The sequence below is a fragment of the Talpa occidentalis genome, unplaced genomic scaffold (assembly GCF_014898055.3).
Source record: "Talpa occidentalis isolate TD23 unplaced genomic scaffold, MPIMG_talOcc4v2.1 talOcc4.12, whole genome shotgun sequence".
NCBI lineage: Eukaryota > Metazoa > Chordata > Mammalia > Eulipotyphla > Talpidae > Talpa > Talpa occidentalis.
The window spans coordinates 64,069,974-64,094,356 of record NW_023601212.1 but is presented as its reverse complement, the minus strand read 5'-3'; the positions used below and the strand labels follow the sequence as shown (position 1 = coordinate 64,094,356).

Here is a 24,383-nt window from a genome sequence, read left to right as displayed (position 1 = left end):
AGCTGGAATGCGACGCGGGACGCAGAAGCGACGTGTAGCGAGCTCGGTGGACCTGAATCCCAACTCCTCCAGAGAGCCCCACCTCCTTCGACCAAAACCAGCCGTGAAAACAGGCGGAGCGAACGTGGGCGGCGGGCTCGGGGGCTCGGAGCGCCTGCGCCGGCCGTCGCCAGGTGGGCAGGTACCTGGGCGGGGCGCGCCGTGATTGGCGGCGGCGGCGGGGCGGTGGCAGGGGCGGAGCACCCGGAAGAGCCCGGGCCGAGGCCGGCGCAACAGGCGGCCGAGGAGGGGCAGGAGCTGGTGGACAGGCCCCGGGATGGACAAGCTGAAGAAGGTGCTGAGTGGGCAGGACACCGAGGACCGGGGCGGCCTGGCCGAGGTGAGTGCGCCCCGGCGGTCCGCGCGCCCCAGGCTTCGGCCCGGGCTCGAGGCGCGGGGACCAGGTGACACCCGATGGGCTCTCAGCTCGCGGGCGCTGGTGGGTGGCGAGCGCGGAAGGCGAAAGCGGCTTCCAGGATTTCCTGGAAAGCAGATCAGCCTCTCCTCCTCCTTCCTTCCCTGCAGGGCCCCGCGGGGACCCCCGCTCACCTCCACGCCCCACCCGCCACACGTGCGGGAACCGGCGCTTCGTCCTGGGAGGTCGACTTGGGGTTACTTTTCTGTCCCCTTGGCCCGCCCTATACCCCCCGCAAAGAGTGGGCGGCGCTGGAGCAAAATCCCAGAAACTTGTGCGAAGGGGAGGGCGGCCTTCGAAAGTGGCTCCGCTCCATCCGTGTGGACGCAGGGAATGGGCTAGAGCGCCGGGGCAGACGTGGGGTGCGCGGAGCCTGGAGAAGGGAGTCCCCCTGGGGAGATCCTGGGCCGGTGGTCGCGCACGGCGCGGCGGGGCGGGAGGAGTTCCCGGGTGCTTGGCCTGGTTGGAGTTGGGGTTGTGGGGTGTGACTCTCCCACCGGCTACGGGCCGGCACGCCTCCTTGTTGTCTCCTGTCTCCACCGCGAAACCAGGAACTCCTCAGGGACAGGTCCCGCATCTTGTTTCTCTGCGCCCACACTCTTTGCACTTTGTGGACACCCAAGGACCTCCTGACACTGCGTGCGTGTGTGTGTGTGTGTGTGTGTGAGTTATTAGCACGGTTTTGATCGAGCTGAAATCTTTGCTAGAGGCACACGGAATGTTGACATTTTCCCTGTTTTGTATGCTTTTAGTCGTTTTTGTTGTCCTTTCTAGATTGCAGAGTGACAATGCTCTTTACTTTTTGGTGTATTCCCTCGGGCTCAGCTTCCCCATCAGTACAATGAGATTTTGAAAATGATGACTTTGGGGTGGGGTCTTCAACTCGAGACCTAAGTTTTTTCTCTGATTTCAGTGGGTTTCTCGTGGTGTTCTCAGCGCGCTGCTGCATCCACTTCTGTTTATTCCAAGTTTTGTATGATTCCACCCCCTCCTTAAAAATGCAGAACTGTAAAATGTACTCTGTGAATCGTCACCTTGAAAAAGTAACACTATAGGAATCCAGTGTTGCAGAAACTGGGGTTTAACTCTTTATTGACATTGGAGAGCAGTTAAATTTGTTGCCTTTAATAATTGGCCAAGGCTCAGGAGTAATTCCTTGAGTTTTTTGTGCTTGGTTTCTGTTCTTTTTTTTTTTTTTTTTCTTCTATTATGAACTCTCAAGTCAAACCTTAGCCTGGACCTAAGACAACTTGGTTGACAGTCATACTTATTACCTAAAGCTGATGTCTCCCATAGATTGTCAACAAACTTTTATAAGCAGCTGAGGTTCAAGAGGGAAGCAGAGCCGACACAGATATTATATTTCCAAAGTAATCCCAAGCAGTGGGCAAGCTCTTAAGAGTGAATGATATAATACAGGTTAAAAATGAAAACGCTGAGGGCCTCCCCAGTGGCGCAGTGGTTGAGCGCTGGGTTGCGAAACTGCCCCTGCAGCGCCGTTTCCATCCCCGGCCACCAGGCGAGGGTCCCACATGGCGCGCAGACCTCTCCTGCCGCCCGCTGCTCCCCTCAGCAGTGTACTTCGTCAGTCTGCCTGTTCTACTCTCCACTCTGGCTCTGGTGAATTCTCTCACCCTCCGGCGCTTCTGACTGTACCCAGTGCTTGTATAAATAAATAAATAAATCTTTTAAAAAAAAAAAAGAAAAGAAAACGCTGAGTTTCTTTTTTACCTAAAATGGTGAATACCCATGTTGAACACAATGAAGAGCTTTAGAGTATTGTAAGCTCAGGCATATGTTAAGTCTATCTTAAAAAAAACTAGGTGCTTCTCTTGTGTTCTAGAAAACTGCTGCCTCTTTCCGAGTGTGAGATTCCTGTTTATGTGCATCATTGTATGCTATTTATTTGCAGGGTTGTTTTGGTTCAGATTTTACTTATGGGGTCGGGACTTCCTTTTAAAGTGTTGGTACCGGCTTGACATTTCTATGGTTTTAAGGCTAGCAAAGCTGGAGGATTACGTGGTGAAATTTCTGCTGTGTGTGATAAGTTGAACCAGGTGACCTAACTTAAAAGTCTCTCTAAATTCAGTCCTATAAGCTGTCAGAGGCCATTAGAAGTGAGTGTTTTAAGCTTTTTTTTTTACTCTTTGAATGCAAATAATAAATGATTGACTAGTTCTGTTTCTTCTACATCAGAAAGCAGGTAACTATGAAAATCACTTGGCAGTGTCTAATCACCAGGAGGCTCTTGATGTTTCCCAAATTGATACCTCGTCTTCATGGTACACTTTGAATCTATAATTTCAGTGATTTTCTTTCCCAAAATATAGGTTTACATTGTTTTATAAAGAATTCTAGAGACAAAGGAGGTCTGAATGGTATTGGTTTGCAAGCACAGGAATGAAGTATTCCTTTATCACTGTCTTCTGGTTACCAGCCCTGTTTCCCCGAACAATTCTTAACTTCACTTCTCTTTGGCAAGAGCCCCTGCTCCCCTGACCTTGTCCCAGAGTCAAAAAGACCTTTGTGCATAAAGTCAGCTTATGAACAGATTGCCCACAAATTCCATCCAGGTACTCCTTTAGCAACTCTAATTTCCAAAAAGTATGGTAGCAGTTTCCAGCAACTGTGACTTTTGAGAGACATTTTATATCAACTGAGTTTGTTTTCCTAAGTTGGCAAGAAGTATTGAGCTTTCATAGGGACTAGTGAAAAGAAGTGGAACAGCAGCTTCCCCCTTCCTGTGGGCAAGTGTGCATGTAAAAGCCTGCAGCCACACAGCATGGAAAACCAGTGGTGAAAAGTTACAGCCCCCCCCCCACACACACACATTTTGGTGACATTTGTATGGAATTCAGCTGGAGAGACCTGTCAACCCAGGATGTCGCTTCCTTTCTGAAAGTAGAAACCAGCAAAGCTTCCTATTGCCAGTGATTTTCATTCATTTCACAGGGCTGGGAATCTCACCATCCTCTTGCGACTATTTAGTATTCTCAGTGCCAAGGCCAATTCAGATTTGATACTTATCCTTATCGTTTATGCTCTTTGTAAACAAAGGTTGAATCTTTTTTTAATTATCCCTGTTGATAACTACATAGCACTCAGGCAGCACTTCCAATCCAGTCTTCCTGCCACACTTTCTTCCCTACATGCAGCTTGGTTCTTCTTGCCACCTTGGTGAGGTAAGTTCTTTGGTACTTTAGTATTTGCATGGTACTTGCTTTTGATTTTATTTTGTCCTTGCTGGGAGGTTGAGTAGGTTGTTCAGAAGTGGCCCCAGCTCATGGTCCAGGAGTCAGTGAGGCCTGATGTTTGTGTGGCTCTTGACTCATTGGGGAAGAAAGGTTTCCTCAGCCTGGAGCTGGCGGCCCTCTGTCAGGTCCTCAACCTCTCCCTCTGCATGTGCCAGCCCTGAGTGTGCCTTTCTCTGCAGGGCCATATGTTGCTGCATTTTTATGCAAGTGCTGTGTGTGTGTGTGTGTGTGTTTGTGTGTGTGTGTACACATGTGTGTTTGTGTATTGCAATGTTCTATGACCATTTTCAACTTGTGTGACTATACTGGAGTAGGAGGGGAGCCCCTTTGATAATCTACCCTAAATACCTTTCTCCAGAGTGGAGAGGAAGCCATTGTGTCGCAATGTCCTCCCCACTGGAGAGCCTCTGGTCCTTTCTTCAAGCTTCTGGCTTGACAGGAAGTTTGGAGACAGATTTGGAACAGGTCCCTTAGCTGGGAGTGGTTAATGCTGGGGAGTGGCCAGTGTATTTGTTATAGAGCAACCCCGATATTAAACGGGTTCCTGGCTGTGGGTCCTCACCCGCGCGCTTTAAAGGGACTTATGAATACTCTACTACAGACACACGCAAAAGGGTTAATAAAAGGTTTATTTACAAGAGAAAAAGAAATAAGGAAAATGTGCAACTCAGGGAGAAAATAGGGAAATAAAGTCTTTAATGCGTCCTACCCGATCCGACGACCTGGAAACCCCAAAGTCACTCTCAGAGCTAGACGGACGCCGCGAGCTGGCCGAGGGCCCCAAAATGGAGAGACCCCCAAAGCCCACGTGTCTGCCTTTTGTATCCACCTGGCTGCTTAACCCCACCCTCAGGTCCCAGCCACCTTCCCTTTGGTGGTGATGGGATTTGGAGTTCCCAGTGTCTTTGGCTTTGACCTGGGGTGGGGGTGGAGTCCACAAAGCCTGTATGGAATTTGCTTTGGGACTGCCTTTTCCCCCTAACATATTGACCCCAGCTGTGCAGGCAGCTTTCCCCACAGCGTTGGGTGCAGGGTCTGTGTGGCACACAGGGGAGCCCTGTATGAACACAACCAGACCTGGCTGTGGTCTGAGGGGCGGCTGCCTGTGCCCAGTTGGCAGCAGGTGTTGTCCTTTGCACCAGGGGGGCAGACTAGGAGGGTCTCTGGTACATGGGAGAAGAGCAAACCCTTGGAAGTACTCACAGGCTTCTGTTTTAGCAGACTGGGAAATCTTGGCCTCCTGTGAACTTTGCTCATGAGAGGGATTAATCATGGTGGCAGAGAGTCGGGATGAACAGGGCAGTGATTAATTAGCTGGGCTCTGTCTCACTCTTGGTTGACCTGGTTAATGCCAGCACCTTGAAGGGCATCACCTGCACCAAGAGCCAGTAGCTCCCATGGGAGTCCTGGTAAATGAGAGTGTTAGCGCCCCTCCCCGCTCCTGCCCTGCCTTGAGGTCCCAGGATGCAGGCAGGAGCACCAGCTGCTGAAGTTGGGCCTGTGGACATAGGAAACCAGGCCCCAGGGTGCATCTCTCTGTGTGCGGCCTTTTCCTTATTTCCCCACAGGCAGAATGGAGCTCACGCTGACTGACTAGGCCTGGGCTCCTCAGAGTCTGCCGTCTTGCCTTGCTGTTTGTGAAATGCATTGTGCTTGAGGCAAGAGTCTCCCCTCTGGACATGTCTAGCATCTAACCTAGCCTCTGCTGGCTAGGAGATGCACAGCTGGATAAGGAGCTGGATTATTCCCAGAGACTCCTGACAGCGCGTGTTGCTGCAGGACTCTGCGTTCCTATCTTGCTCAAGGCACACTCAAGCACTGCCTCTAAATCGAATGACCTGACTCCTTTGTGTTTGGTGATTAGATATACTTATGCATATGTGTAATCAGATTTTTTAAAAATTTCAGGTTGTAGAGGCATCTTCATTAAGCTGGGGAACCAGAATAAAAGGTTTCGCTGCTTGTTTTGTTGCAGGAATTGTCTGCTCACTGCTGGTAAGACCACCTGCCCTTCCTCTGTCTTTTCCCCCAGCCTTCCTTTTCCCTGTCTCTCTTTCATTCACCTCCTTTTCTATTTTGCTCTTCACTGAAATGCATGGATCAGAGGAGAGGGTGTGAGAGGGGGTGAGACCTAGGCTTTCTGTCCTGTGGCCCCGAGGATGGGGCTCTCATGTGCCAACCTGTGCTTTATTTTGCAGGGTACTTTTCTGCTCTGGGTGCCCAAGAAGGGACTCTACCTCTTCGCAGTGTTTTATACCTTTGGTAACATCGCATCAATTGGGAGGTAAATAGATATTTTTTAATCTAACTATCTCCATTTACTAGATGGGAAAATGGGCATGGATTGTGCTTAAGGGACAGTGGGTGCAAGGGAGGATGCTTCAGTAGTTTTAAGGATTTGGAGAGAAAAGATGTGGTTAAAATATATCACCTCCAAATCCTAGCACTTTGTAATATTTTATTATTTATTTTTTGAAGTAACATTGCATTATAACAACTAAGTTTTAGGTGTGCATCTTTATACAAAGTATTTTATTTTTTGGAGTTTGAGAATATTTTCTTTTTCTTTTTTTTTTTTTTAAATAATAACTTCTATTTTTATATTCCCCATACAATTGCAACCCCCTTATTTTGACCCCAATCCCTCCCCTCCCGCCCCCTACCCCCCAAAGAGTGTCTCTGGTTCATAGTTTTTTGTTGATTTTGATTTTCACTTTCTTACAGTTATTCATTTTCCTGGTCCCTTATTTAAGTTTTCTAGATTCCTGCTATGAGTGAGACCATCCGGTATTTTTCTTTTTCTTTCTGGCTTATTTTGCTGAGCATGATCCCTTCCAGCGCCATCCATGTTGCTGCAAATTGCATGTGTTTATCTTTTTTGAATGCTGAGTAATATTCCATGGTGTATATGTACCACATCTTCTTGATCCAGTCATCTATTTTTGGGCAGTTGGGTTGTTTCCAAAGCTTAGCTATTGTTTATACAAAGTATTTTAATGTCTTAGTTTGTCTTTGAAATGTCCCTGGGAGAAAGCAGGAACGGTATCACTGCTGTGATTTCACATAGGAGGACCCTGAATGAGTCTCAGCTTGAATGAGTCCTTCAAAGTCTATAACCCAGTCGTCTCCTGTGGTCCAGTCTTCCTGTGGCCAGAATCTGAATCAGGGATTTTAAAAGGACTCATCAGGCCAGTGGTGCAGGTGACACATGGTACTCCTTAGTCTAAGACCATCTCAGACCCGTGGACGCACAGACTCAGGTCATGGTCATTCAAACCAATGATCCAGCCACACCTGTGTGCTGACACCACCAGTTCTGTCTGCAGCTGGAGTACCACCCTACTCCCAGAAGGACCAGTTGCAACTTGAACTCAGCCGTCTGCCCTTCCCCTTCCCTATTCATTCCCTGTGTCTCTGTGAGCAGCCTCGGCATACTAGGTATCCAAGCCCCACCTCCCACCCTAACTCTGTCATTACTCACCAAGCCTTGGTATTGACCTCTTCCTGGCTCCTTCTTCTTTATCTCCGTGACTGTTGTCCCTTCCTGATTGACTCAAGGCTCAGAGACTAAGCCTTGACAACCTGTGTGCTTGCCTCTGAGGATTCAGAGATAAGCAAGTGTGGTTCTTACTGCAGTAGAACTCAGTGGGGGGCTAGGCAGACAGACATTTCAACTCTTAATGTCATAGAAGATGGAGAAAGAAGCTGAACTGATATAACCTGAACTTGAGAGCCAGGGAGGGCTTCCTGGAGAAGGTGATTCCTGAGCTGCTCTCAGGTCTGGGTCGCATCATTCTCACCTGGATGCTACAGGGTCCTCATGTCTGTTTCCCTCCTCCTTCAGTGCCCCAGTTTGGGCATTTTTTCACAGAACTGTGGAGCGGTTCACTCACAGTCCTGATTAACCAGTGGCTCCTCTTCCCTATTGATGGTCCATTCTGAAGCCCTCTGTATGTGAGGCCCTTCCAGATCTGGTTTTACCCAGCCCCACTTCCTGCTCCATGTTCTCCCCAGCTGGGCTGAACTGCTTCCATTTCTCCAAATATCTTTGTTCCTTTGTTCATGCTATTTCTCTGCTCAGAATGCTACCCCAGCCACACCTTCTGCTCTGCCTCCTGAGGTCCCCAGTGTGGTCGATTCTTATTCACTTGTTAAAATCTGACTCAGAAATCACCTCTTCTTTGAAACGCCTCCTAATTACTGTCTTCCCTGAGAATCAGTGACCTCCTCCTTCATATGGGGCTCTGTGGATCCCTCCATGCCTGTGAGACAGCTAGCATTTTTCCACATTGTTACAAGGCCTTAAGCCACTTGACAGGAGCACAACTCCATCTTACTTGTTCCTGATTGCCCGAAACTAGCTCTGTTTCTGGCTGTATATGTTAATGCAGTGATTGTGTTGCTCTGGCCACCTTTTTAAAGCTTGATTTATTAGTACTTAGGACAGTAAAATACTGGCCTTCAGAGGTGTCTAACCTTGCCTTCAAAACTCTCAAATACTAACTTTGGAAGGGCATTTTGCTTTGGGCATTGTAGGTTATCATGTAATTTGGACTGAGCATCAATCTATGGGTGTGTTGGTTAGTTCATAAGAACTGTTGAGCACATCCTAATGGGACCAGCTCTCTGCAGCATGGCCTGCGGAAGTGAGAAAGGGAGCAAATTGTTCATTCTAGGTGTCTTTAGGCGTTTGCAGCTTCACCTATAATCTGTTATATTTTTGTGTATAGTTGACCCTTGAATAAAGTGGGGCGAGGTGCACCGACCCCACACCACCCCCAGTCACCATGCACACTCCACTTGAAATTTCACGTTCCTTTTTCACTGGAGTGATGGACTGATCCATGGAGATAATTAGTGTCACCTGGCATTTTAAGTGGATATTTGTACCACTTGAACACAGATTGCAACAGGAAGTGGCTGCAGAGTGTTAGTACCACATGCACGGCAGTTGGTTTGTGCAGTTTTGACTTAATACTGAAACTTTATGTGTGTTTACATTTCTCCCAACTGCAAAAGGTGCCATGATATGGTCTGTTTAAGTTTCATGACACACATTTTCTTAATTTTCTCCATATTTCTAGGCTATAGACATCTGTGAGTTTTTTCAAATTGTCATGATCTCCAAAAAATTTTCCAGCATATTTATTGAAAAAAATCATTGTGTCATTGGAACCACATACTTCAAATCCGTATTGTCCAAGGGTTAACTGTATACACTGTGTTTAATTTTTAAGAACAGCCTGGGCTGTAGCTTCTTGTTCAGTGTGGGCTAAGTGCACTCTTAAAGGTTTGATCTGAGCATATAGCTTGAAATTCAAGTTGAAAACTTAATGGTATATCCAAGCGAGGTAGATTAGTTTTCTTAATTTTTGCTTGTTGTGAGCATTTGGTAGCTAGTGTCAGCTGCTGGTTGGCTTGTGTTCAGTGCTGACTGTGACGGGCTACCGAGGGTGATGTTGAGGTGGGTGTGCTCTTCAGGGGTTGGGAAACAGGACTTAATGCTGACCCAGTTGTGGTGCCTTAGGTGTGAGGCTCAGCTCCTTGTCCTCTACTCTCTTTCACTCTCCTCTTTTCATACAGAAGGCACTTTAGGGATGTCTTTGAACTTTGAACTCCCAGCAGATACAGGTTTGAATGCCAACTTTTCAGGTTTCTAGCTGTGCGAGCTTAGATCATAAGTTAACCCTTCCGAGCTTCATTTTCTCATCTCTAAGTGTCACAATATCGGAATAACAGATGAAATGAGATCATGTTTGTGATACCTGGCATTTAGAAAATATTCAACAAATCATATATGATGTTAATATCATTTGAATGATTTTCTGGAGATTATTGTTTCCTTTTTTAATTGAGGTAACATTAGTTTACAAGGCTGTATATATCTAGGGGTGCAGGTTCACACTGCTTCGATTGTGTGCCACCACACCATCCCCACCACCCAACTACCCTAATCCTTTACCAGAGTGCCTTGGGCACCCCCACCCTTTGAACCCCATGCTGACCCTGCTCTTCTGATAGCCTTCATTCTGAAGTGCTCTACTTTTTAACATAAGTAACATAAGATGTTTTACTTTTTTAAGTTGCTTCAATCTTTTTGACTGATTGGTTGATTTCCGGGGTGGATTGTTCAGGAGGCAAAATAGCACCTACAAGGGAAAGGCCCCTTTTGACCTGGTGATTGTGAATGAGGGTCTAGTGTCAGCTCTCCTGCATTTACAGCCTGGCTCCACCAGTTACTAACTGGGTGACCTTGGATAAGTAATTAATACTTCTGGGCTTCTGTAATTAATTCTTCTGTAAAATAAATTGATAGTTGCTCCTGTGATCCACTGCATAAGCTGTTGGTAGATTGAATGGGAATAGCACACAAAAGGTCTGGCATGCAGTGTCAGGGTAAGAGCTTTTCAAATGTCAGCTACTGCTCGTGCTGCCCAGGGCTTTTTGGGGGTAGCAGGGAGGTGACCTAGCGTGCCTGGCACGGTTCTGTTCCGCTCTGAACAGCTTCTGTCTGTGTTTGCCTCATAGTACTGTCTTTCTCATGGGACCAATGAAACAGCTGAAGCGAATGTTTGAGCCGACACGTTTGATCGCAACCATCCTGGTGCTGGTAAGGGCTGGGTTTCTAAATTGAAGGATTTTATTTCTGCTTTAGACAGTTCGGTTCCTCTTAAACTGCTTTCCTTTTGTCTTGACCCCACATCTGTGAACTGTGACAGCAGGGAGAAACCCTCATCTGATAATTATCCCCTCTTTCTCAGTGGGTGTCAAGGTCTCATCAGTTCTAGAAAGCACCTCCATAGAGTGTTACTTGTCATATTAACCAACTGAGAAGGTAGCAGAGAGCTTGGACACCCTTGGGTGATGGGTGAGGCCACACACCAGCAGAGCTGGAGGGAATATCTCAGAAGCACAGGGTTCAGTCTTTAGAGTGGGTGTCCAGTCTCCTAGGGTGGGCTTTTCCCCCCCTCGTCATTATGTAATTTGGGGAATCACATGCACTTGTTTTTATCAGTCTTCCCAAGATGGACCTGGTCTCATGGTCCAGGCTCCCTGGGACCAGCACTGACAATAGTGCCTTCAGGCTTGTCATAGCTTCCTGTCCTGTTTACCCAGAATCCTCCCCATCTTTAGGTCATTCTCTTCTTTTGATCATTAAAATCATTCCAGACCACATTCTCTGACATTTTCTTATAATGATCGGTATTGCATCATTTGGAACTCAAGCAGCATACTTATATATTAGTTTCATTTGTGTACATCTCTTTTGTTCCAGAAGGTACTGGAAGTATTGTAAGACATGTCTACATTTGCTATTTATTTTGTGTCCTTTCAGAGCCTTGGGTACAATATTGGACACAGAGAGAATACACAGGGTGGATGTGTTAAGCAGTGCCTGTGACAGAGGCTCCTCATGCCAGGCAGGACTGACAGGCTGAGCACTGCTCTTGGCCCCTAGATTGGAGCACCTGGACTAGACTCTGATAGAAAGAGCTCCCTGAGCCAGGGCTTGGGAAAGCTTTAGGGGACATAGAAACAAAGACTTGCTGACATCAGTGATATCGATATCTCTTATTAACCTTTGTCCACCCACGCCCTTCTTACTCCAGACAGGGCAGGCCTTAAAATGCGTTTAAATGTGTTAAACCTACTTTAGTGTGTTTGAATGACAGGCTGGATGATGAATAGGTGGGCCAGAGATGAGGTTTTCTTTGCTGCCCAGAGATTTTGGGAGAATTTGAAAGCAGAAAAGGATCCTTTTCTTTACATGAATCCTTATTGTCTAGCTTAATTTCATGGAGATTTTAACTTTTCTGCCAAATGCAGGGCTCAGGGGGTTAAATGCTTTGACAGGAAAGGTGCATTTGTTTGCTGTGGTGATTGCAGAATTGGCTCAGTAAGCATTGTTGAGAATAATGCTTTGCAGTATTGTTTGCTTTTTGCCATGTTGTCATTGCATTACTTAAACAAGACTTCCTTTCTCTCTCTAGTTGTGCTTTGCACTTACCCTGTGTGCAGCCTTTTGGGTAAGTGTGTATTTTCATTTTCATTTCCTTCACCTTCTTGGCTCATGCTTCTGTCACGCACTTGCATGTAACCATCTCATTTTTCTTTCAGTGGCATAACAAGGGACTTGCTCTGATCTTCTGCATTTTGCAGTCTTTGGCCCTGACGTGGTAAGTAACCTTTTAAGCAGTCCCCTCCCACATGGATCTTTGAGTAACGCCCTCAAAGCAGCTAAAATTCCACTTGGTGTAAGTGGGAGGATTAGAAAAACATTGAAGCTTTTTAATTTAGAAATTCTCAACGATGCAAGTGAAGTCAGACTCCAGAGCCAAAGCCCACTGCCAATAGATGGCATTCATAGTCTTAAGTGGGCCTGGGAGGCTGTTTTTTGCTGCAGTTTTTTTGCCAAATTCATAGTTGACTTTGAGATGTTACAGATGTTATCAAACCACTCACATCCAGGAAGTACAAGGACAATGAAGTATTGTAAAGATTGGTAAAAAGAGGCTTGTGAGTCAAATAGGCATGGAAGAAAAAGAAAAGTGGTAAGAAAAATAATAAGCCTTCCATTGGTGCTGGAATGAAGCATTTCAGAGAAGGACAGAGTGAATTTTGAGCGGGAGAGAAGAGCGGTGACTGGGATGAAAAATTGTGTGGCAACCTGTGTGGTCAGGAGGGGCGCCGGAGGCCTGTTAGCAAGACTAGGGGCTGGCCACTGCAGTCTCAGGTTAGGGCTCAGCGTAGGAAAGCAGAGACATTTGTAGGCTCCCGGCCCCTTTCTACTGGCACAGCTGCAAAGCAGGAGGAATGGTTCACTTACGAAATGTATAGCTTCTGGGCCATTTCTGTAATGTTTTCAAAAGTTTATCAAGTTTATCAAGGAATGATAGCTTCAGCACAGTTTCAGTACTGATGTGGCTAGTCTGCTTTGGAAAAAGAATGTTTGCTCTCATGCAAAGAATTCTGAAAGTCTTAAATCTTCCAAAGATCAATTAAGATTGCCCTTAAACAGTGCAGGGATTAGGGGTGCTGACCCCCACACAGTTAAAAGTCTGAGTTTAACTTTTGATTCCCCAAAACTGAAGTATAGTCATTCCTTGGGATGCAAAGGGGATCGGCGTCAGGACCCCCATGGACACCAGTATCCCCAGATGCTCTAGTCCATTGTGGTCAATCCTATGCATCCGTGGGTTTCATGTCTGCGGGTTCCTCATTGCACATTCAGCCAGCTGATGTAGGCAGTTGGTGGAATCTGTGACTCTTCAGCTTAGCTGGAGAAAACCTTCATATAAACAACCTATGCTTTCTAAACTCAAGTTGCTTTTCAAGGGTCTGCTGTGTACTCCTGTTTGGTTGAAGTGGATTTTGTGATTGCAAGCTTAACACCCACCCCTCCCTTTAGTAATTTTGGACTTCAGAATGAATGCGCTTTCAAAACGTCATTTGGAATTTGCTGGGTTCACAAGGAAATGTGCTTCTGTACATGCTGAGTGTAAGATATGGAAAAGAATCATGACCTGATTTTAATATAATATATTTTGGCAGTAGGTACTGAAAGTGCTGGAACTAGTGACTTATTTTGGTTTCCTTCTGGAGAAAGAAATTGGTACCACCACATGCCTTCCTCTGCTCGTAGACTGGTTTTGAAGCCAGTTTTCAAATTCAGCATTTGATGCAGTCAGGCGGAGGGCTGTGTTCGCTCCAGCACTGACTATTCCAGCTACTTTTGCCTTTCTTAGGACTGACCGACTTAGAACTGGCCTGTCGCTTTGTGCCTGGTCCTTTAGCCTGTGAGAGCTGGCATGGTCATCAAGATTTCTTTGACTTGGGGTTTTAGGAGAATCTTATCTTACCAGGATTTTCATCTACAAAGTAGTTGGTCATGGCTTTTTAATTCTATTTTCTTTTGAAATTAGTGAGAGCAGAGCAGAAAATTTATCCCAATTGGATATTTTGTATTTTTTTGAGGATTTGTAAAATATTTAGAGGGCCGCTGATCTGGATTTTATTTGGCATTCTTTTAGAAGAGGGCTTCGGTGCCATCTGGGTATCTGGAATCTGCCCATTTTAGGTGCTTGCGGCTGGCTCATTGGGTGAAAGCTGTGATTCCATGAGTCAGAAGTGATGGGGTTGTCCCCGCCCCCCCAAGGCCTTCTGTCTTCCTTCTTTGGCTACAGAAGACATTCCTTTTCTCTCCCCAGTTACATGTGCTCCACAGCGTATATTTACATGTGTGTGCACACCTGTGCATTGTGCATGCATGGGTGTGTGCATGTGTCAATGTGTCTGCATCACATATATGAGCATTGTACTCACATCAGTGTTGTACACTGTGCATGAGTGAGTGTGTACATGTGTGTTCTTTCGCCACTCTGAGGGGAGGGCGGCAGAGGACCTGGATAAATCCCTGAAGCTACTCTTGGAGCAGAGTCTGTTCCCTTGTATAATCTTTCACTTCTTTCATTTGATTTGATCATTTGTTTTTTCATTGCAGGTACAGCCTTTCCTATATACCATATGCAAGGTAAGGCTAGTTATTTAGGACTCAAACAGTGTCATTCCTTATTAAATAATGATGACATTAAACCAAAGCATGTTAGTAAGTGCTTCCAGATACGGGGCCTTGGGCACCCTCACAGGTCTCTCATGTGGGAAGCCAGGCCTGCTTGGCTCCACTGGGACTGGCCTTTACAGATCTCATGTGCCAGTGATGGGCAGAGTGGTGGGTACTGTTGCAAGTGGTGGGTTTCATGAGCTGAGCAAGTGACAGTTTCCTCTGCTAGGGAAGGAACCACAAAGGCAGGCTCTATACTAGTAGCTTCCCCTAGAGTGGCCTTTCCCATGGCGCTCTACTGGTTATGTTCATGGTGTTTATGTGGAAGCAAGGGGTTCCATGACCAAATAAGTTTGGGAAAACGCTTAAGCCAAATTCGGTAGATTTGTGTTACCTTACTTTCCAGCTCCTTTAAGATGTTATGTATATTGTGAGCTGCCACGAGGGACGCTCCTAGGCCCTAGAGCCCTTTGTGCAGCAAGTCTCCTGGGGCTGTAGTGTGGCACGTATCTTAAGAAACACTTTCCTCGAGTTATCTTGATAATGGAGCACAGTAGCTCATGAGAATGCAGTCACGCCTTGCTCTGGCCTTCCCTGCGTGACTCCCAGTGCCCTTGACATGAGTGCAGCTGAGAACAGAGAATGAACAGAGTCCTAGCTGTAGCCAGATGTGGCGAGGAAGGAGATGCTTGGCTGACTAGGGCAGTGATTTTCTGAGCACTCAGTGAGTCCCCAGGAGTCCACACACGGGGTGGGGTGAATAGAGCATGTTAGTAAGTGCCCAGAGACCTCCCCTGCTTCATTTGGAGGAGGAAATTGCAACTCGGCCTCCTAACTGCGGGATGTGCCTCCTGTACCCTGTGGATCTCTGCAGTCCTGCCTCATGTCCCGGTTTCTGCTAGTCTGTACTTTCCTCCTAGCTGCTTCTCTGATTGTAATGATAGTGATCGTCGATTAAATACCTCCTCTGTTCAGTGTGCTGATTTCTACACTGACCTGTAGGGGAAATGGGGAATTCCCTTTTACAGATGAGGAATTTGAAACAAGGTAGGTAACTTGCCCAGGGCAATACTAATCAGTGCTATAGTTGAGGTTAAGGACAAGTAGATCTTTACCTCTTACAGATTGATGGTTCCTGGCTTCCCATTTATCTGTGCTTTTCTTTCCTAGGGATGCCGTGAAGAAGTGTTTTGCTACGTGTCTTGCATAACACAAAGCCAGCTTGGCAAAGCTTTGGAAGGCACAACAGGCGGAAGCCGGTGGGCACTTTTGTAAATATCTCCCAAACCTGTTTTGCAAACACGTGCCTTTTATCTTGCAGCAATGTGTTGCTTGCCATCTGAACATCTGAGGGTTGCTTTTGGAGGCAACCTTTTGCCCCTAAACCCGAATGTCTGTCGCACAGTAAGAGAGGTGGGTTTTGTATCTCACGGAGTGGAATCTTCCTCTCTCATCTGTTTCCTCTTTGGATGGTGTTCCACTGCAATCTCATAAATAAAAACCTTATTAAGCAGCAGCCGATAAGCCTTGGGAGCCAGTGATTGCCTGGTGACCTCAGGCAGCCTCACTGGAGATGGCAGGAATTCAACAGTAAAGGACAGTGTTTTGGGGTCCACAGGGACACGCAGATGTGTCCTTCAGCTTGGAGACCCTTGTCCCTGCCCCACATAGCAGGGACTTGCTTCTGCTCTGCTATCTGGAACAAGCCACGTGCCCTTCTGCCAGCTGCCCACAGGCCCGTGAAGTGAAGGGAGAAAGGAGCACCTTTTGGTAACAAGTGTCGTTTGTAAATCTGAACCCCTGCACTCTTGCTGTTGACTCCATGCCTGACTGGAATGTGTTCCCAGCATTCAGTGCACACTCTTTTCTTGAGTCTTTCTCACCATATAGCTTTATGCCTGATTTCCTGGAACTAGATTAGAGAGAACATAGCAGCAGCACAAAACACTATTTCTTCTTGGACCAGAGCCCACAGTAGGTGAAAACTTTTGCTGCTCTCGGCTCTCTCTGTGTGTGTATGTGTGTGTATCTCTGTCTATGCGTTTTCCTTATTTATAAATGTTTGCTTTTAAGCCAGTTTATTTTCCGTTTTCCCCTGGAGCAGAGCCATAGGAGAGTGGGTGGGAAGACAGAGCCCTACTGTAGTGCCAGCGGGAAGTGGTCACGCCTGCCAGTGACCTTTAGACAGTCTGTCCGGTGCACTTGAGCCTGTGCTGCAGACGCTGGGTGGGCACCATGGACCTGCAGGGCAAGCACATCTCAGCCAACTGCCTGGGCGCATACAAAGTGCTGTTTGTGCTCATGATCTTGGCTGATCCTCACAAGAGCCTCATGAAGAAGTAGGGATTGTTATCCCACTATGTGAGCAAGGAAGTCAAGGCTGAGAGAGGTTTCCAGACCCATCTGAAGCCACATATTGACAGAACTGAGCCCCGAGTCTGGGTGCCCCAGCTTTAGTCTCCTTCACAACCCCATGTTCCGGGTGTGGCTCTGGGGGGGGGTTACCTCTGGTAACTGGCTCCCCTGTTTTCATCCCCGAGCTTATGTCTTTTCTGTTCCCAGTCTCTTTATGCCACTGCATTGTCTCCTCCCCATTCTCCCTCGGGAAGCTTCCGCTTGAATCCGGAGGATGTTCATCATTCCTTTGTGTTCCTATTTAGCTTCGCCTTGCTGCCTGACCTTTGTAAGTGTCCTGTACTGATTACCAGAGTTCTCAGCATTCCAGGACCCCAGTGTCATCCTACAAATGAAGTCCTTGTGGGTTTGCCTTTTTACTCTTTACCAGGTCTAGCTGGTCTCTGTGGCTACTTGCTGAACTTGCCTTTCTCCTGCTCTGATTGGCTGGGCTTTTAATTTCACCAGGAGAGGTAGGAATAGGCCCAGTGGGGCCTGAATGGGGCCCAGTGGGGCCTCACCAGGCCATTTCTAGGCTGCTGAGGCATCCTGTCTTAGACTGAGTTTCCTAACTCATGTTTAACCATGAAGGGAAATTCTGTGTGCTACCCTCTGGTTTTTTTTTTTTTTTTTTTTTTTTTTTTTGTCCTTTTCACACCCCAGGTACCTCTGGGAAATAGGTTAGAGCTCAGAAGACCTCTGGTGGAAGAGGGGCACGCATAGTGTAGTGGCAGTGAATGTGAGTTATGGCTCCATCACACAGTGGTGTCAGGGTGAACAAGTTCCTTAACTGCTGGTTCCTCATTTTGCTCATCTGCTTAAGAGTAACGGGGATCGCATTTTCTGCTGGATACATACATGGTGTCAATGAGATGGTATCAAGTGCTGTGTACGGGGCTCAGCTAAGGTGAATGATAGTGAAAGGTAGATGTTATTTAATCCCAGAAATAACCAGTGACCTTTGGGGGTGACTGAATGAATGTCTCTGACCATTAATATATCTAGTGCTGTGTTTTTAGCACTTGCCATGAATGATTTCATTTAACGTTCTTAATAATTTTGCCAGTCAGCGGGTCTTCCCTTCATTATGGAGAGTCAGGGGTCTGTGCCAGATCTCACCAGTAGAGGGCAGTGCTTCTTGCATAAAAACTCCTGCTTTGTCCTAATTCTTGGGACTGTGGCCACTTTGCTTAGACTTCAGTCAGGACACTACTGGCAATTTTTGGATAATCCTGCCTTCTAGAATTTTCCAGATCCCTAGAGGTTTAATTCTGCCTTCTTATCCTATAGTTGTTTCCCTACTTGTTTTTGTTGGCCGAACTATGGGAGGAAGAAATCCTTTTCACATTTGCTGAAAGCTGTTACCAAGCAACAGTGCTGATTCAGTGCTACCTAGAGAAAGGAGGAGCACAGCATTCTGGTTTTAGACCCTGTGACTAGTCAGGATCCCTGTTTTCCTGCTCCCTGCCTTCATCCCATCCTATTTATTGCCAGGTGGACAGAACATTGCCTTTTGGGGAGTGAAGGGAAGCATAGTGTCAACTCTTGCAGATATGAAGTGTGCTCACCCAGGCTTGTGCTTTGGTCTGGAAGCCCCTGCTAGGATGGTCTGGCCTGTGCCTGTTGGTGCTGTGGTCGCTGTACTGGGGGCACAGCCCTTGGTCTCACTGCTTGCCTCATTTCCCAGCCTCTCAGACATGCTGATTTAATGCTGATGGGCCTGTTCACTAACCACTGCCTCCCACCTCTTGATCAAATGTGCTTGAGGAGCCTCTGCTTGTCCAACTCCTCCATGTGGCTGTGTCCCAGACTCCCTGTGCTGAGACCTGGCTGGAGCCTTCTTTCAAGATCACAGACAGACCGTCTCGTCCCTGGGTAGGCGAATCACTCTCGAGGGGAGCATTTTTGTAACGAGCCCCAACCTGAAAGAGTAGGTCCTTTTCTCTCCAGGGAGAGTGTTCACCAGAGAGCACTAGGTGTAATTAAACCAGCCAGGCTTTATTAGAGACGCATGCAGGAGGGAGTCAAAGCAGAAAAGGAGAATTTAGCCTGGAAGGGAGTGAGGGAGTTGATATTTAATGGGTAGGTCCATGAGGTGGGGCAGAGGAGAGCAGCATCATGGCTTGCTCAGGGTTGGGCTACACCCATGTGGTCTACATGTGGGTTCTTGGCCTTCTCCCTCCAGAGAATTGTGAGATAATCACTAGTCATCTCTAACGCTGGCTATCTGCCATGGCCCCTCATAGTGTGGGCCTTCTCAGCCAAACTGAGCAGGGCTCGGCAGCCTCTGATTTACTCTATCTGTTCAAATAGGATTCAGGAACTCACCCTACTGACTCGAAATTTCTTTTACCTAAGTGGTCTCATTTTCACTGGGTCTGTTAGCTCAGTTCTTGGCACTTCTGTCCGTCACTCTTGTATCTGACTTGCGGGATTATGTGTCTGAGAGCAACCTCCCTTTCACTCCAGTGAGGTGCAAGAAGTAAAATCATGAATGTATCTAAATAAAATGACTTTTGGCTGCTTCCATTGGAAAAGATAATTAAGAAGTGGGCGATACCCTTAAAAAAAGATTTGGGGGGCACTTCTTTGGATGCTTAAGTTCTCGCTAGCTCACCGGCCATGAAATGAGGATGAGACCTCATGGGATGAATTAGGAAATTGAAATACAGCCCAGTGGCTGTGCAGTCCCTTTTCTTCTTGTTCTTCAAAGAACTTGTACCTCAACTCAGCTACAGGATTACAAATACTTCAACATTCACAACTTGCCCTTAAACCACATTTTCAGCAAATGAATTTTAAAAAATCAGTGTTTAAATTTTTAAAGCCATTTTGCTAATCTTTGGCATAGTTTTTTTTTTTTTATTTTAAATTTCAGCGTTTTTTGGATAATTTTTTAAGACTTATGATAGTTTCTTTGCAGGTAGTGTTTTTACAATAGCAAATAGATCTTCAGCTGACCTTGACACTTGATCTTAGCCAAAAGGCCGAGAAGCGATTTTTCAACTGACCTTGAATATGGATTTGCATCTATATAACTCTTGATCAGATGTTAGCAAAGGAATTTTGAAAATTTTTATGATTTCTTGTTTAAAAAGTTGGTGGGGAGGTTAAATTATGTGACTTTAAAGTATCTTCTAATTCATAATTTCATCAAATTCTGAGATCTTGGGGCGTTTTTAGTTGAGCGAAGAGGAAAGTGCTGTGTTGTATGTCAACTTCCTCATGGTTGGTTGTTCAGTGCCACATTCTGGTTATTTCTGGTTCTGCCCTAAATGCAGAGGTGACACTCCCATGTCCCTGATGTCCTTCAGCTTCGCTCTTGGTGCTCAGGTGCCTATGACATGGTCCCCCAAAGCCTTGCAGATATCTTCCTCCCTGGCTTTTGATGAAACCCAGGGAAGTGACCTGGAGCAGCAGGGCCTATGCTAATGCAAATTGACAAAATAAAATCACACCCTTTCTATCAGGAGTTGATACACTGCTAATGGGCTTAGACATGTACAAAACATTTCCTCTAGACTGGCTGAACTGAAACCAGGGCCGAGAGTTGACAAGACAGGAGAAACTTGACTATTTGAAATGAAAGGTCCATCTACAGTATTATAATGGTGGAGATATAACTGGTGGAGATATAACAAAATACTGGTGGAGATATCACAAAAAAGTAATGTCACTACATTTAATAAGTAGTGTTCCCCCAAAAAATGTATGATCACAGACAAATGTTCTCCAATATAATGGCTGCCTACACTAAACATCCTTGTGAGACGTCTTTTAGGGCCTGATTGAAACTAGTGTCTGGGCACAGGTTGCTCTTTGCCTAATGACCTTCTCTCCTGCACAGGGAGATATTTATTGGATCTTGTTCTGGGTAAGGAACCTTGCATTTGTATAATAATCCTAAAGGCGAACCATTGTTTATATTCAATCGTGCTTTTTCTGAACAGTTTATTTTGCCTTTTCAACTTGTTTGCTTGATTTGCCACTTTGAACAAGAAAAGAAAAAATAAAAGACTGTACACTCACCTCTTGTTGTTTCTGTAAATTCTGATTGTGAAAGTGGGGGTGAGAATGCTCAAAAGCCTGTGGGGAATTCATCTGCCTTCAGAACATTATGCTTGTTCTAAGATGAAGAGCTTTTAAGACTCTTTGTTAAATCATAGATCAGTTTTTGTAACTGTATAGATACTCGGCTGGTTTTGAATGCTGCTGATTGCATAACTGAATTTTTTATATCCAAAAATATATTCTTGTGTGCTGCTTTTCCTATCTTGAGATACTATTTCATACAATAAATATTGTATGCTTTTTACTAATTCATTTCCAAGGGAAAGGATTTTGCTGTTGTTTTTTTCCCCGATATATCATGCAATAAATCTCATTTTTTCTTCTCCAATAAATAATAACATTATGATCTTTAATAAGTCTAATATTGTCTCTTCATGTTTATTTTTCGGGAGTCCCTCAGCCAATGAAGATAGTGTGGCAATAAGAAAAGACCATGTTTTCAACATGAATTTTTAATATATAGGCATATTTTCAACACATAAGATGGTTTTTGAGCTAGTTGCATATGTAGTTCTCTCTTTTTGAATGGCCTAGAGCTTAACATGGGTCTAAGGAGAGTTCTGAAGGTTTTTGAAAGATATGTTTTAAGTGTTTATTTTATATTGTTGCATACCTAACTGGTTTAATTACTTAGCATAAACTCGTCATCTAATTAGTACAATGTTTTTCATAACATGTCCTTACTCTTTTAATGTGTGTAGGATTTGTGGCTATGTCCCTTCTCTCAGATTCTGGTAATTTCTATCTTCGCTAACTTGATCAGTCCAGCTTGAGGCTTATCAGTTTTATTGTTTCAAAGGCAACCCAATTTAAAAATTGAGATGGATATTTAACAAAAGAAAAAACATGAATAGCCAACAAACATATCTGATAAACACTATATTATAAGAAGTTGAAAAAAAGGAATTCAATTTTTGACTCAACAGATGTGTTCTTTAGGTGGTAAAATAATAAAAAGCAAGGAAGCTATTTGCATAAAAGTTAAGATAGTGATTAATTTGGGACACATGGAGAGATTAGTGATTGGAAAGGGGACTCTGAGTGCTATATGGTATTTACACCTGCTATGTCATTGCACTATATGTGTGTATATGCACTTTTGTGATGTGCTTGATTTTATAATAAAAGAATAGCTTGGATTTCATTGACTTTCACTATTGATGTCTTTTATTTAATTTTTTATCTCTTATTCTTTCTTTATACTCACTTTGGGTGTAATCTGCTCTTCTAGCACTTGAAGTGGAAGGTTAAGTAATTCATTTTACGTCTTTTTTCTAATATGGATTAACACTATAAATTTCCCTCTATGCTGTGCTTTTGCTGCATCTCACAAATTTGATAGGGTGTATTTTCATCTTAATTCTGTTCAAAATACTTTCTATTTCCCTGAGATTTCTCCTTTGATCCATTGATTACTTATATGTATATTTAAGTTTTAAAATTTTGGGCATTTTTCAGATATCTATGATTGATTTATAATTCCATTGTCATTAGAGAACATATTCTAAATGATTTTAATTCTTTTAAATGTATTGGAGCATGCTTTTATGGCCTAGAATGCAGACTATCTTGGTGGATGCTCCAAGTGTATTTGAAGAGAATGTATTAGTACACAAGAGTTTCAATTTCTCTGCATTCTTACCTCACCAACACTTATTTCTTATTTTCTGTTTTTTTTTTTTTAAGCATTTATTTTATTTTATTTTTTTTTAATAGAGGCATGTTTTTCTTTATTTATTTGTTTGCTTGTTTGTTTGTTTTGTTTATACATGCACTGGGTACAGTCAGAAGCGCGGGAGGGTGAGAGAATTCACCAGAGCCAGAGCCGGGAGCAGAGCAGGCTGAAGGACCGAAGTACACTGCTGAGGGGAGCAGCGGGCGGCAGGAGAGGTCTGCGCGCCATGTGGGACCCTCCTCCGGTGGCCGGGGAGCAGCCGGGGATTGAACCGGCGCCGCAGAGGCCGCGGGCAGCTTCGCAACCCAGCGCTCTACCGCTGCGCCACCGGGGAGGCCCTCTGTTTGTTTTTTTTTAACAGTAGCCATTCTATTAGATGTGAGGTGGTATCTTGATGTAGTTTTAATTTATATTTCCTTAGTGATCAGTGACAACGAACATGTTTTCTTTTTTTTTTTTAAGGATTTGAAGATTTACTTATTTATTTATACAAGCACTGGGTACAGTCAGAAGCACGGGAGGGTGAGAGAATTCACCAGAGCCAGAACGGGGAGCAGAGCAGGCAGAAGGACCGAGGTACACTGCTGAGGGGAGCAGCGGGCGGCAGGAGAGGTCTGCTCGCCATGTGGGACCCTCCTCTGGTGGCCGGGGAGCAGCTGGGGATCGAACCGTCACTGCAGGCTGCAGGCAGCTTCGCAACCCAGCGCTCAACCGCTGCGCCACCGGGGAGGCCCCCGAACATCTTTTCTTGTACTTACACACCGTATATCTCTTCATTAGAGAATCTGTTCAAATTCCTTGCTCATTTTTTTTTAAAGATTTATTTTAGTTATGTATGCAACAACTGGGGTACAAGCCAAAGGTGCAGGGGGTGGGAAGATTCACCAGAGACAGAGTGGGGAGCAGAACAGGCGGATCTACTGAACTACACTGCTAAGGGGAGCAGCAGGCAAGACAGGATAGGTCTGCTGCACCCTGTGGATTAGCTCCTTTGTAGGGGCCACAGTGGTTGGCGATAGCTTGGTAGTGCTGAGACTTTAACCCCTGTGCCACCAGGGAGGCCCTCTTTGCTAATTTTTGAGTTGGATTTTTTGTTGCTGCTGTTGTTGAGTTTTAGGCTTTATTCTTGATAGTAATCTCTTATCAGATACATGATTTACAAATATTTTCTCCTTTTCCTTTGGTTACCTTCTCACTGATTGTGCCCTTTGATACACAAAACTTAAAAAATTTTATCAAGGGGCCTCCCCTGGTGGCGCAGCAGTTGAGCGCTGGTCTGCGAAGCTGCCTGCGGCCTCTGCAGCGCCGGTTTGATCCCCAGCTGCCAGGCGAGGGTCCCACATGGTGCGCAGACCTCTCCTGCAGGCCCGCTGTTCCCCTCAGCAGTGTACTTCATCAGTCTGCCTGTTCTGCTCCCTGCTCTGGCTCTGGTGAATTCTCTCACCCTCCCACACTTCTGACTGTACCCAGTGCTTGTATAAATAAATAAATAAGTCTTAAAAAAAATTATCAAGCCATATTTGTCTATTTTCGTTTGTGCCTATGGTGTGATGACCAAGAAGTCATTGCCAAATCTAATGTATGAAACTTTTGCTTGGTGTTTTCTTCCAGGAACCTTATATTTTAGTCTTACCCTCCCGCGCTTCTGACTGTACCCAGTGCTTGTATAAATAAATAAATAAGTCTTAAAAAAAAATTATCAAGCCATATTTGTCTATTTTCATTTGTACCTATGGTGTGATGACCAAGAAGTCATCGCCAAATCTAATGTATGAAACTTTTGCTTGGTGTTTTCTCCCAGGAACCTTATGTTTTAGTCTTACATTTGGCTCTTGGATGCACTGAGTTAATTTTTCTGCAAAAACAAAATACATTTTGATGGGAGTTGCATTTAATGTGTAAACTGCTTTGAATAGTAGTAACCTCTCAATAGTGACAGTCCTCTAATTCAGAGGTGTTTCCATTAATGTCTTC

At 45.2% G+C, this 24,383-nt stretch overlaps 1 protein-coding gene across 1 annotated transcript; it reads left to right on the top strand.

Moving 5' to 3' along the window:
- The first annotated feature begins 248 nt into the window (after window positions 1-248).
- Window positions 249-21,866, top strand: SFT2D2 (SFT2 domain containing 2). The gene is made up of 8 exons (XM_037506536.2): window positions 249-379; window positions 5,617-5,703; window positions 5,907-5,992; window positions 10,237-10,318; window positions 11,700-11,735; window positions 11,827-11,885; window positions 14,210-14,239; window positions 15,440-21,866. Exons 1-8 carry the CDS (start codon window positions 317-319, stop codon window positions 15,477-15,479), a joined length of 483 nt encoding a protein of 160 aa, XP_037362433.1. The 5' UTR covers window positions 249-316; the 3' UTR covers window positions 15,480-21,866.
- The last annotated feature ends 2,517 nt before the right edge of the window (window positions 21,867-24,383 follow it).

Excerpts from the sequence above, each read along its gene's own strand:
- SFT2D2 (XM_037506536.2), top strand. The coding sequence starts at position 317 with ATGGACAAGCTGAAGAAGGTGCTGAGTGGGCAGGACACCGAGGACCGG. Across the intron at positions 10,319-11,699 it reads TCGCAACCATCCTGGTGCTG|TTGTGCTTTGCACTTACCCT; the intron begins GTAAGGGCTGGG and ends TTCTCTCTCTAG. Across the intron at positions 14,240-15,439 it reads TCCTATATACCATATGCAAG|GGATGCCGTGAAGAAGTGTT; the intron begins GTAAGGCTAGTT and ends TTTCTTTCCTAG.